This window comes from Oculina patagonica, chromosome 10, assembly GCF_052425735.1.
Source record: "Oculina patagonica isolate OP01 chromosome 10, crgOcupat, whole genome shotgun sequence".
Lineage (NCBI taxonomy): Eukaryota > Metazoa > Cnidaria > Anthozoa > Scleractinia > Oculinidae > Oculina > Oculina patagonica.
Window position 1 is genome coordinate 12,737,269 of NC_135767.1, and position 13,170 is coordinate 12,750,438.

General features: G+C 39.6%; 3 protein-coding genes across 4 annotated transcripts in view; 1 reads left to right on the forward strand and 2 right to left on the reverse strand.

Annotated features, from left to right (window-relative positions):
* Nucleotides 1–3,346: 3,346 nt before the first annotated feature.
* On the forward strand, nt 3,347–5,509 carry LOC144629236 (uncharacterized). Of its 2 annotated transcripts, none has more exons than XM_078487472.1 (3): nt 3,347–3,545; nt 4,179–4,431; nt 5,291–5,509. In XM_078487472.1, the coding sequence occupies exons 1-2, from the start codon at nt 3,450–3,452 to the stop codon at nt 4,413–4,415; spliced, it is 333 nt and encodes a 110-aa protein (XP_078343598.1). In that variant the 5' UTR covers nt 3,347–3,449; the 3' UTR covers nt 4,416–4,431; nt 5,291–5,509. The 2 variants fall into 2 exon arrangements, with proteins under 2 accessions (XP_078343598.1, XP_078343597.1); XM_078487471.1 differs by having other exon boundaries at nt 3,350–3,545; nt 5,294–5,509.
* Nucleotides 5,510–7,662: 2,153 nt separating this feature from the next.
* The window catches only part of LOC144629091 (uncharacterized), a 209,956-nt gene continuing 204,448 nt past the window's right edge, over nt 7,663–13,170 (reverse strand). The window contains exon 2 of the mRNA XM_078487278.1: nt 7,663–9,641. Coding sequence (XP_078343404.1) covers nt 8,367–9,443 — 1,077 coding nt within the window. The 5' untranslated portion in view covers nt 9,444–9,641 and the 3' untranslated portion in view covers nt 7,663–8,366. The remainder of the gene's footprint in view (nt 9,642–13,170) is intronic.
* Nucleotides 10,451–13,170, reverse strand: part of LOC144629195 (mediator of RNA polymerase II transcription subunit 20-like) — a 316,942-nt gene continuing 314,222 nt past the window's right edge. The window contains exons 5-6 of the mRNA XM_078487414.1: nt 12,041–12,130; nt 10,451–10,859 (exon numbers count right to left, since the gene is read on the reverse strand). Coding sequence (XP_078343540.1) covers nt 10,647–10,859; nt 12,041–12,130 — 303 coding nt within the window. The 3' untranslated portion in view covers nt 10,451–10,646. The remainder of the gene's footprint in view (nt 10,860–12,040; nt 12,131–13,170) is intronic.

The window sequence follows — 13,170 nt, forward strand, 5'->3', positions numbered from 1 at the left end:
TTTGAATAGAAATTAAAAAAACCACATACTGATAGAGTGTAGGTGTTTCGGATCAATTTAGGTTTCTGGGAAACTGCTCACCTACCCCTCCCCAAACCTAACATTTTGCCCAAAGCGATAAGTAAGGGTTAATGTTAGGTTTGGGGAGGGGTAGGTGAGCAGTTTCCCAGAAACCTAAATTGATCCTGTGTTTCTATGGTTGTTTAGTAATTTTATATGCAAAATCTCGGCGAAATTAAATTTAGCCTAGAAAGTGTTTTTGGTAAAAACAGCCACAAAGTGACAATTTGCAGAAAACTAAAGGCTCGGTTAATTCTTTTTTTCCTGGATAACTATCATGGTAATATAAATTACGGAACACAGTAACAACTGTATTTTAGTATATCACGTTTTATGAGGAAGGAAACTTCACGGTTTCGCAACAAATTCAAAACGACTCTTGAAACTGCGCCGAGTTGCAAGCTTCGCGCGAGATGCGAATTGCGGGTTAAAGTTTCCAGTTGTGTAGCTTGTTCCAGGCTGACTCTACGATAGCGAAAAGACAAAAAAGGTGAACGGAAAGATATAATGAGAGGGAAAGGGACAGGGGAAGCTAGGCGTTTTAATACAGTGTAGAATGTTCTGCCTCATTTAGTCTCAAGGGATATCATACAGTGAGCGACAAAAGCCCTTGAGGCAGTTGGTTGAAATTAAACTTTTAACATTCACATTTTTCACCTTAAATCGTGTGCAATTTGTGTTGTACACAAACGAGGCAAGTCTTGCAGATAGCAAATCCAACATTGTTTTAGGCGGAGGGGGTTATATTGAAGGGGCGAGGGGTAAAATTTCTCTAAGGTACTCAAGAAGTGCTAAGTGTCTCAACACTTTTAGCGCTCATTGTAGCTAAGAATATTCCTTGAATGGTGAAAATTTTAGTACGTTGTACATGAAGCCGGGGAGGGGGACCCAAAAAAGTTTTGTACGGGGAGCAGCAAACTGCCTTAATTCCTTAAAACAACTGCTTATTCCACTGCGAAGGATTAGACTTAATAAAAAATCTTCCACTTAGTATACCATGCCAGTTAACACTTAGTGACTGGTTCATAGGCAAACAGTAATTAAAGTTTATTTCTCTAGAACCTCGATGTTTCCCCGAGGTGGAGTCGAGGGAAACAACTGTTTTCCCGAGGGACCACTCATTAAGCGATTTGTTATATAGCACAACGAAGACTAAACAAAAACGACGGTTTTCGGTCAACATTCGCGGGTATTAAACAGTGCCCGTTTACCCTCTTACGCCATAGAATTTGTAATGTTGCCCGCGTAGCAACTTTTGGGGGGAAACAGTTTAGTTTCGGTTGAATGTCATGTGACATCAAAGTAGGAAATGAGAGCGTGCGTTGTTGAGGGAAAAATTTCAGCTAATATATAACAATACCTTCTGTCGCCAAAGTTTTCAAATCTATTTTACGATCTAACAAACTCGCAACCCGCCAAATACCCTGTCCCTGTCATAATACCGAGTCTGTATCTTCTTTTATCTCTTTAGGAACCACGATCTAGTGAAGACCAAATCGAACGTGTCCTAAGCTGAGTTTCGATTCCGGGTATGAACCCGGCGCTTATGATCCAGTGAAAAGTAAATTAGTTAGAGTCGCAAGCCGAAAGGAAGTTCTCGGAGTACGACTCCACTTACGACTTAGACTGTCCACAGCCTCTCAATTTTTCAACGCAAAAAAGCAAACGAAGCGAGCGCGCGGCGGGAGGGTGGGGGGGGGGGGTGCGGGAGGCGAGCGAAGGGAGTTTTCTTGCCGTTCTTACCGCGCGCTCATCGATCAAAAAACACGAAAAAATAGAGGGCTGTGGACAGTCTACTTACGACTCCGATTTTCGATTTCCACTAGGAAGGCCTGTTTATACAGAGCGGCCACGAACGCGCACGAACGCGCACGAACGCGCCTATTAGCAAATTTTAGGCAATGGTCGCAAGAACTATTTCTTGTGTTCCTTTGTTTTCGTGTTACTCGGCCCAGATTTCACGCGGTATGCTTAAGAATATTAACTGCAAGCTAAAATGTCTAAAATTGCCAACAGCCAAAACTGAATGCCAATTGTTGCAGATGAAAAACACCAGTTTTATATGATAAAGGCTCTTCAGATTTTCAAGACGCTGCCATTTTAATGAGATGGTGCAGCGAAGCACACAGTGCAGCTGTCAAAACGCCAATTTTATCGCTTTCTGTGCGTGCGAACTTTCCAGCGGATAGTCGCGGGGAAAGACGTAATGGACGCGTTCGTGGTCGCGGTCGTGCTCTGTATAAACAGGCCTTTACGAATCCAATTACGACTCCGGCTACGCATCCGTCGCTAATGAAATCCAGTGTTTAGAAAAGCGACAGACACATTGCAAACATACTGCCATTTTTCTTTTCTCCTGTCAAGGTTTTATACTATTAAACAAATTTGTTTAATTAATTTTAATTAAAGTCTCAATCATAGTGGAGCTCTATTTTCCGGACTTCCGGTTTTTTGATAGTTTCTAATTAGGCCGACTGATATCTTCTTTTATAGAAAACTGTTATTTTACAATTAGGCACAAACAAACTGACACCAGTTTCGTCAGGAAATTTATGACCCATTAAGTCGCTGAATTTCGCTCACTTTAAGGATCTACGTCACAAGGATTTCGCGATTTTTGGTCCAAACTGTTCTGAAATTAGTCATTGGCAACGTAGCCCATAAAAAACATTATCTTTGAACAACTTAAGGAATAGTGAGCCTTTATTTTTCAAGTTACAATCCATTTTCATCTGAGCCATCCGCAGCCAAAGACGCTTGTTAACAATTCTAGTGCTCTAATATAGCAATTTGTAATAAAAATGGGTTGTTATTTTTAGGTTTCCTGCGACACAAATGTAAATTTTGGCTGTTGAAAACTCTGGTTAAATCGATGATAAAGCCCTTTTAACAAGAAATAATCCACATTAAGAATTACTTTTTTTCCCGTATGAAATCCTACTGATATCTCTTAGTTCCTTGCCCCCGGGTGGGGGATAGCGCCGGATTCTACTGATCTAACTAAACAATATAGCTATAGCCTTTCTGTATTGCTGTCTCACGCGAACTTGCGTGTTCTTCTCAACTAGCCTGTGCCCTATGCTAAAAAATGATCATACATTCCAGCACCCCGATAAAGTCTCCTCGGCGACGATTAATCTTGTTTGCCAAAGCTTTGTTCTATCACTAATATGCGCGTGGGTTTCGTGCCTTATTACGATTCCCGGAGACATCTGTCTGTTCGCTGTCAGTTCCATCGAGTCTGTATGCGTGGTAACTTCCGAATGGGGCAGCTACCTCTTTTTATAGAACCTTTATCTCGCTAGCTAGTAAATATCGAATCAGCAGTGCCGCTAATCTGAGCGCGTTTTGCGAATATTTTGCCGTTTGTATTAGGTTAACTTCTCAACATGGTTTCAAAAACTGTTTCACTACTTTTGATATGCCTCATGGTATTCACTGGAATGACTGAAGCCCAGAATAATCCTGTGCAGTCCTCAACGAAGGTAAATACGCATTAAATACAGTCACTGACCACGACTTAGCGATGTTAAGTATAACGAGAGCGATATATTAGCAATAGGAGTCGAAGTCGGTCTGTTTTATAATCGGAATCATCCATATGATTACAGACCGAGTTGGACGACACGAAATTCTGTTATCTTTAACCACGTCAATAAAAAAATTAAATTCGAGGAATAAATCGAAAGAAAATCAGACAAAGTGAAGCCTGTTCACAGTTGATCACAACTATCTGTATCGGACAGAAATAATAGTAATATTCAGTCAAAAAAAGGAACGCCGTCCAGTAGCAGAAAGCACAACAATTTTCTTTAAAAAAAATTCGCCCAACAGCCGATCAAGTTTTGTTCTTGCTGTGAGTTTTGTATTTAATTATTACTATGATTAATAACGAAACATCTTGGACTAGGAGAGCCATCTCTAAAGACATTTATTTGTTTTGTTTATTAATAACGAAGCATCTTCGTCAGTGTACTAGGCCAGCGATCTCTTAAGACATTATATGCACTTTGCCATGCAGGCATGACAAGCTCTGAGAAAAGATTTCTTAGTATTTAATTCAATGGGGTGGTTTGATTTTTAGGTTTTGTAAGCCGGTCTCGGTCTTTTTCTTGTAGGTCTGTCATCACAAAGGAGTCTCTTACCCGGTGGATGAACTGGTCCCTAGTGAGGATTGTACCATGCTGTGTATCTGTAATGAAGACTACCCTCCAAGCCCCTGCTTTCCAATGTGTCCTCCAGTCCGCGTACCGGACTGTAAAGAGGGTGAAGAGTGGTACAGTTTTTACGAAAAGAACTCGTATGGATGCCTGTGTGAAAAGACTGCTTGTGGCAAATATAAACCTACGGAGTAATTACGACTGTTGCAAGGTAACATTTATTTTAATTACAAACAAAAAAACACACAAAATGATCCATGAAGTTAAGGTTTCTTCTTCTTTTTCACCTGACACTTTGAGCGTCCCAGTTGGAATACAAAAACGTGAATACCAGTCTTATACTTTGACAGAAAAAGTAGTGGAAATAAAAAAGTACTGTCCATTCACTTAAATCTCCTTTACTTTGAGCTGTCCGTTCCGTGGTTTCTTGTAGAAATTTACATATCCAATACATACTTGTTAATTACGATTTTGAACGTAAAATTTTGTAAGAAAATACAGGCCATTTCTGATTGAGTTGAGCCTGAATGCATGTTTCAAAATGTGGTTTAGTGCAAAACGTTTCACCTGAGAATGTATCTGATTTCCATGAAAAATTACACATGTAACATACAGGTAAAATATTTTTTTAAAAGGTTTGCAATGCACTACGCTTTAGCTTTTACAGGTGCAATTCCTAAATAATTTAAATCTTTTTTGGTGAGCAGAATGCGATCAGAATAATTTAAAAAACGGCGATCGGAAAAATTCGAAAAAAGGCCTGCTATTGTCTGTCTTGTCTATGATGCCGTTCTGTATCCTTGCGCATTTGCGTGGTTCCTGAGATGTTTTTATCATGCGTCTCGCATAACCCTAAGCAATGGGAAACCTGGTGGCCTAACGGTTCGATCCCTGGCTCGCGGTCACTGTGTTTTTTTTTTTTTTTTTTTTTTTTTTACACTGGTTTTATACCCTTTTTTCACAAACAATTTTCCAGGGCTTTTTCAGGACTCAGATTGTTTTTCCCAGGACTCCAAAATTCACATTAACCCGTTCACTCCCAAGATTTCAATATTATTTCTCTTTCCCAGCAGATGAGACAAACCAAGACTTGTAGAGTAGCAGTCATCAAAGCCGATTGTTGGTCGCTCAAGCTCTTAGCCAAGTGAAAACTATGCGTTTGAGTGTCAGCCACAAGAATATGGAGAGAGCTTGTTGCTATTTTGCATGCAGTAATATGTGATGATAAAAAATGACAATGATGCATGTCAAACACACTGTAGTGATTTCAATAAAGATTTTAAAGTGTCCGACTGATTTTTGAGTTTCAGTTATAGAACGGTTTTCACTTGAGTGACGAAAGAAATACGCGTTTGCTTTGGTGTTGCAATACAACGCTTAGTGATTAGTTTTTAATAAAACTTGCGCCACTTTCTCGACAATCAGAGGTAAAACCAAAACCAATCGTGAATCGCTCACACAAGTTTTCAAGGGCCTTGTGCTAGCTACATGTAAAGGATGGTTTTCACTAGCGACAGAGTCGTAGTTGGAATCGTAAGAGCGCCTACAAACTAGTGGATTTCAAAAATCGGATTCATAAGCAAAGTCATAAGCTGGAACGAATCCGAGTCGGATGAATCAAAACGTTTCCATTTTCTTCCAATCCGCTTATTACTCTGTCTCTTATGATCCAGTGAAAACTAGATTGTCGGAATCGCAAGCAGAGGTGGAAGAACAAACCAATCAGAATGCTTGTTCTCAGGCCCTGCGAGTACTTCTTAGGGACCTTACGCAATGACGACGTCGCCAATGTCGACGTCGTGCGTGACTTAATTTAGGCGTAACGCGCATGCGTGCATATTTTACCTAATTATTCTAAGACGTCGCCAACACACGCCGTCGCGAAACTGGCGGGTTTGAAGTCGTCGCAGAGGAAAACATGGCAGCGGAAGGCAAGCAAGGAAAAGACGCTCAAACTGCTAAGAAAAGGTGAGCTTTCTGATGGCATAATGCTTTTTGAGTAATTAAGGATTTCTCAAGTGGAACTTCGCAAAAATTCCCGTCATTTGACCATAAACATGTATGTATTCACAGTGAATGTTGAGTTGGAAGACCGCCTTGTAAAGGAAGCTGACTATATTATTTTGTCTTTTGTATCGGTTCTCTTGGGCACCAGTAAAACAAGAGTACATGCTATCAACATCTTTTTGTGTTCTTTTTGTAGTGGTGCGATGAAGTGGTCCGAGATGCACGACGTGTATCTTTGTCGCGAAATTTTATTCATCAAACCTTACCAGTTTAAATCGGGGAGTACTCACAGTGGAAATGCTTGGACTAGTATTGCCAATGATTTATGTGCTGTTGAAGAAATATCTTTCACAGTGAATCAGAAATCGGTGAGAGATAGATACAGAGTGCTGTTAGATAAGCACAAGAAAAAGATGAGAGCACAAGAGAGTGAGAGCGGCTCGACTACAGATGAGACCGAACTAGATAAACTCCATGAAAACATACTCGAGGAAACAGAGGAGGCTTTAAGCAGCCATGATAAAGAAACAAAAGAAAAGCAGGGCAAGGAATTACTTGATCGAAAAAAGGCAGAGGAAGTTCGCCAGAAAGCATTGGAATCCCTGGGACAAACGCAAAAACGGCATGGGGAAGAAAAAGATGATTGCTTGACCTCAAAGAAAAAGCCACGAAAAAGTGGAACTGAAACCATGATGTACCTGCAAACCAAAGCAGAAAAAGAATTCGAATTGAGGAAGGAAGAGATGCAGCTTAAACGGCAAGACATGGAATATCAAAAAGAAATGCAGCTTGAAGCCATTCGGAAGCAAAATTCAACCTCTCAGAATATGAAGAAAATGTTTGAGCATTTTCAAGCACAGCAGCTTAGCTTACAGCAGCAGCTGATGCAACAACAACAGCAATACCAGCAGATGCAGATGAAACAAGCACAACAGCAACAACAAATGCAGCAGCAACAGTCACAACTTTTATTTACTCTGCTGGAGAAGATGTCTAAGAACTAAGTTCCTGGCTTAGGTATTTTGAAATGTTTCATGTAACCTGTTCATTTTGAAGCCTACCTTTTAGGGCAAGGCTTGAGTTATGGAACTTTGATGTACTTTATAACTTAAACTAATGTAGTTGTTGTTAACCAGAGTCAATGCTTATCACTCTTTTGTAAGCAGTGTTGTTGTTATAAGCATTTATCAGAATTTGATTCTTTGATGTGTGTTGCTACTTTAAGTAATTGTTTACAAGAACTTTGTAAGGAAGGATTCATCAATAAAATTATATTTTTAGCAGTGACAATAAGCCATGTCAATTCAAGTTTGTGTTTGAGGGGGGTTGAAGATTTCAGAAATTTTTAATTTATTTTACAATTTTCAAGGCTATGGTTTTTGTGATCTGTAGAAATCACTCACCCCCCAACAGGCAATTTTGTAATCCCATGACTGCAATTTAGTCAAGATAGTGCAACCCTTGACAAAACATGTGCACAGCTACCATACATGAGAGGACTTCTGCAACTTTTATTTCTGTAATACATGAAGTTTGCAAAGGTTATACAATAGTTTGTTTTTGTCTCAGAACAAAATGTCAAAATTTGTACCATTATTTTAACTTTTTCTGTATAATGACATACTTTCACCAAAAACCACACAGCCACTGTGACTTGTAGTTTGTCTGTTTTGGAACTGCAATCTAGTAAAATACTGCAAAATATTTTTTTATCTGCTAAATAAAATGATATCAAGAGTGAAGGATGTTTAAAATGTAACATTAACTTATGATTTCTTGAATAATTTAAAATATAACCAAAATCCAGAGCTAGTTCGAAATATACAAGCTGAAACTCTATACAGGGTTTGACTCGTTGCCTTTCATTTAGCACTGACTGGCTTAAGTACTAAGCTCACAAAACTAATGTCAGGCCATCTGACTTACAGTTGTTACTTACGGTTGTTTACAAGATTTTTTGTGTGTTATATATAGGTAACAGTCAATTATAGGTAATTGCTACAGGTTTAACTGGACAAGTAAATATAAGTACAAACTTAAATGATTTGTAATTGTCTCAATTTGCCCTAAAGTATTGAAACCTGTATTGCAGCTTGAAAGGATCAATTAGGCTAGCCTGGCTATGTGACTTACATTTCATTATGAAAAATAATCTTGTAATGAGGGAGGGTCTAAGTTGAAATAACTGCCAGTGGTCGAAGAATATAAACATGTGCGAGCATTAGTTAAAAGGGCACAAACAATGTACATTTTACCCACTGCACTTAATCCAATTTTTAAGTTTTTCTTAAAATCAAGAAAACTAAAGTAATTGATAATGTCCCCGAAGACCCATTCCACGCTGGTTCTAACTTGACTCATTGATGTATTAAAATTCTGCTGAAGTGGAGTTAGGTGCAATCCCCTAAAGGGTGCTTGTAGTTGTGGCCGCAAGGGATATCCCAGATCTCCATAAATACACAATGGGTCTCCATGAGGTGAATGAGAATAAAGCTGTAACTGTGTTAGGAGATTTGAATCACGAAGCATACCACTATCATGGCGACGCCCTTCAACAGGACCAAACAAGTTTGCTATCAGGCCATTTGGAGCAACCACTGACTGAAACTTTATTGCATGCACTCTTTTGTGCCCATTATATAAAATCCTTTGTAAAGTCCCAGGTCTACAAACTGGCCTGACTGTTCCATCAACAAAACCCCAGCAGTTGGTGTAGGGAGCCCCAGCATTATGAATCGCATCAGCATAGTTCTGAAGACTCGCAGGAGAAAGCCAGTCCTGCTGCATGCTTGTCAGGCGGTAGCTGTGATGGTTGTACACCAAATTCATCACTTCTGATGTAATCATACTAAGCTGTGGAACAGGTCTAGCAAATCTTGGGCACATATCACTGTATCTAATAGGGTAGGCAAATCGTTTTAACAAAATACAAAGTGCCTCGACCCCACTAACAACCAATCTGTTATAGCAGATTATCTCATCAGGTAATTGCATGACTTCTTTCAGCAGATAAATATCGTTTTTCCAAAAACGAAATTCAGCTTTGCATTCTTCGTCGGATAAACAATCCAAGTCAAACGGCTCATACTTCCAGTACGGGAAATCCGGGTTTTTCGAAGAATTCATTTCATAAAGGAGAATGAATTCTTCATCGTCTATGATGTTTTGATCAAAACTTAACAAAAGACAGTCTCTGGTATCTCGTAGCTTTGCCATCTTCGATGCGAATCAGTTACAAGAGCTGCGAATATGGTGACTACAAACTCCCGCCAACTTGAAACTCCCGCCTCTGCGGCGTACGCATGACTGCTTGCGTAAGTATCGCGAAATGCGACGCCGGCGATCAGAACGTCGACGGCTCCATTAGACTCCCGACGACGTCGACCTTGGCGACGTCATCATTGCGTAAGGTCTCTCTTTTCTGCTTTGCGACTCCGACAATCTGGTTTGCATTGGATCAAAAGCGACGGAGTCATAAGCAAAATCCGAACTCTGCTTAGGATTCTGTCGGTTGATTTTCACTAACACTCTGATTATGATTACGACTCCGACTCCGTCGTTAGTAAAAACCCGCCGTAAGTGATTACTTTGGTTATGGTTCTACGATACTCATCGAAAATCACTCTAAACCCATAAGAGCAGGTTTTATGTGTAGTTTGGGGACTTGCGAAATGTCAAAGTTTAAAAAAAAATGAAAAGTGTCCCTACTCCCTATAATGGACTATACTGACAGGCTTCGCTCCAAAAGTGGTACCTTTTTCAAGCTGTTGGTGTAGGTACGTTTGAGTATTTTTAAATGTCATTCAAGTGAAAAATTTAGAAAAGAGATGCAGTAACCCTTTTGAAGGTATATGAAAGGGGTGCCATTTTCTCTCCATTTTCTCTCTGTCACTGGGCGGAGCCTCCCGGTATCACGGTATGAATTTTTAAGTACCCCATCCCCAGCCATAAATAAAATAACACCCGGTGATGTAACATTTTACAATAACTGATTGATTTCTCGCGCGCTGATTGGCGAATTTTTATCATCAATAAGAGAACAGACACATACAATTTTAATTGATACGAGAGATTGGCGTGATTAGCGGGTGCTGTCAAACTGTCAGTTTTTTTAGCCCATGAAATTCTATTTAATGTTATCAGAAGCAAAAAAAAAGGGAAGAAAAGTTACAGACATAAGTTGCGCCCTGATTGCGATAGATTGTATAAACTTCAGAAATGTGATGTGTTTCAAGTTTACTTGTGTTTGTGCATTTGACCTTTGTTGACCTTTGTGTTGTAGATCCACAACACTTTGACAATGTTATGACGCAATTTATCATCAATAAGAGGACAGACGCATAAAAACTGACGTCAATTTGTTAATTTGCCATCTTGTTTATATAACAAACATATTTAATGCTAAAATCGAATTTACAATCACTGAGACAAAGGTGCCCCAGCAGACTTCCTGTAAGTGTTGAACACCTCAATGTATTGTAGTATCGTGTCTGATGGACAAAACAGTTCAGTGGTTTTGTTGCTGCATTTGGGAGGAACAGGAATTGTAAATGAAGGATCCATGAAGCTCGACAGGAACTCACTGATCAAACCCCAGCACTGTTGAACGTCCATACAGGGCTGGTACTCCAACTGAAAATTATACAAAATATAAAGGAAAATTTAAAGTTATTCCCTTAAAAATTGACATGAAAATTCTCTGAAACTTTCTCCCATTGATCATTTTAATACAGTGGAACCCCGCTTTATGGACACCCGCTCAATACAGACACCCCGGTATTACGGGCAGTTTCGTTGGTCCCGACAAAAACCTCATACATTTTCTCTAAAATTAGCTCTCTTGATACGGACACCCGTTAATACGGGCAACGGACACTTTTCTGTGTCCCGAGTGACAAACTGTCATACATTGCATTTTGCCAACCCCGCTTTACGGACATTGTTTTTCTGTGCACTGTCAATTTTCGCTGTCGCGATTATTTGCTTACTTCACCCTGATCAAATAATGACAGAATTAGACTAGTTAAAACGATTTTATTACAAAGAATAGCTTAATCTAATGGCGTGACTTGCAAAGGTTTTGTCGAATCTTCAGTCTGCCTGGTTGTGTCGCAAGGTAAAAGCTTCCGTGCAAAGTAAAGTTACCGACTTTCTGAAATGAGTTTGGAGAGTTAAAGAACGGTTACAGTGAGAGTTTTAGTTACACAGGAAACTGAGTTATTTTCGAGTATCTGACTAAAAAAAAACTATTAATTTTAGTCAGAGAGTTCACAGTTTGCATCTGCTACAGTAACAGTACAATTAAGCAACGTTTTGTTTCCGTAAAATCGTTTGCCTTCGTCTGTTGTGTCGATAAAACATGTAACCGTGACTTTTTTTCTGAGACCCCACTTAATACGGACACCCTGTTAATACTAACAATTTGACTTGTCCCCTTGGTGTCCGTATTAACGAGGTTCCACTGTATTGTGTTTCAAAATATAGAATAAAAAGAAGGGGTCGCCATACCCACAAAAGAGTGCAAAGCTTACGATACCTCATAATTCAACTAAGAAACACATGGTTATCCTTTATTTTTGTCTACACTCATTCAATAGATAGAGGATAACTGCTAGAGTTAAAATAAAAGGAAAAAATGATGGGTTGCTGTACTCGTTTATGAGAAAACGACCATCCATCTTTCTGGCAAGTTTAGCCATAAAGGAAAAGCTGTCGTGTTGTTACTGGGCTTGCGCTTTTGCACCATGCAAAAATGAACAAGGAATTACCTTAAAATATCACAGCAAGAAAAAAATAAAGAATTGTCTGTTTACCTCAATAACAAGACCTTTGAAGCTTGAGCCAGCAGAAACTTGACCAAACTTCAGCACAAAATCACCATATTCATAGCGTTGCCCTTTTGCCTGGAAGATGGAAAAAAATGTAACAAATTTATGGTCTTGACATGCAGTACCACTTAAAAAGTAAAATACCACCCTCCCTCGTCTCACGAGACACGATTCTTGTATCGAGAGATGAGACAATAGTCTCGCAAGAAGCTTTAAAAACTGTAAGTACCACGGCTTGAGCTCCTTGCAAGATTTTAATGGCCTACTGTAAAACATAGCAAGGGCATGCCAGCAAACAATGTACGATAATAGCGGCGAAGGGCCGCAGAGCAGAGCCCCATACCCATAGAAGATTAAAGTGCCTATGAAGTAAAAAACTTTTTTGCTTTTTTTGGTAGCTTATTGTGTGTACTTTCCGAAAAGCTAAAAAAAGAATAATGTCAAAGAGAGAGAAATCGGACTTTTTGCCGTCTAAAGTGCCCTCGGTAAGACAAAACAGTGGGTCCGGAGACTGGACACGAATTTGGCTCGAATGACGTAGTTAGTGGTTCCACGGATCAGTTTACACTTAGATTTTGTTGATACACAGTGAAGTTCATTACTTCAGCTGAGATTGTTGCTGCTTTTTCGTTGATAAATCGAAATCTTGTCCGAAAAGAACGATATGTTGCCATCTGCGGACTTGGCTGAGCGGGTTTCTAGCAGAAAAGAATCGCACAACGAAATATCGTGACACTAAATGGACTGAAGTACAGTTGAACCTCGCTAATTCGAACTCGGTTATTTCGAATTCCCCGTTAATTCGAACTAAAACCCGTTTCCCTTGGATTTGCCCTTCAGTCCTTTACTATCGGCTATTTCGAACTCCCGCTATTTCGAACTATTTTTTGTTTCCCCTGACGGTTCGAAATAACGGGGTTCAACTGTAGTTAGTTGGACCTGTCCAACCGCCGATCAAGCGCTCTTTCACACAAGCGCTGGTTGACGAGGATGATCGAAGTTTAATTGGCAAAGCAGATTCAAATAAAAAATTCCCTATAAAAAATGAATAGCTAGAATTATTATTGTTTCCAAAAGCACACACATCGACGGGCTTTGATTTTGTGACTGGTTTC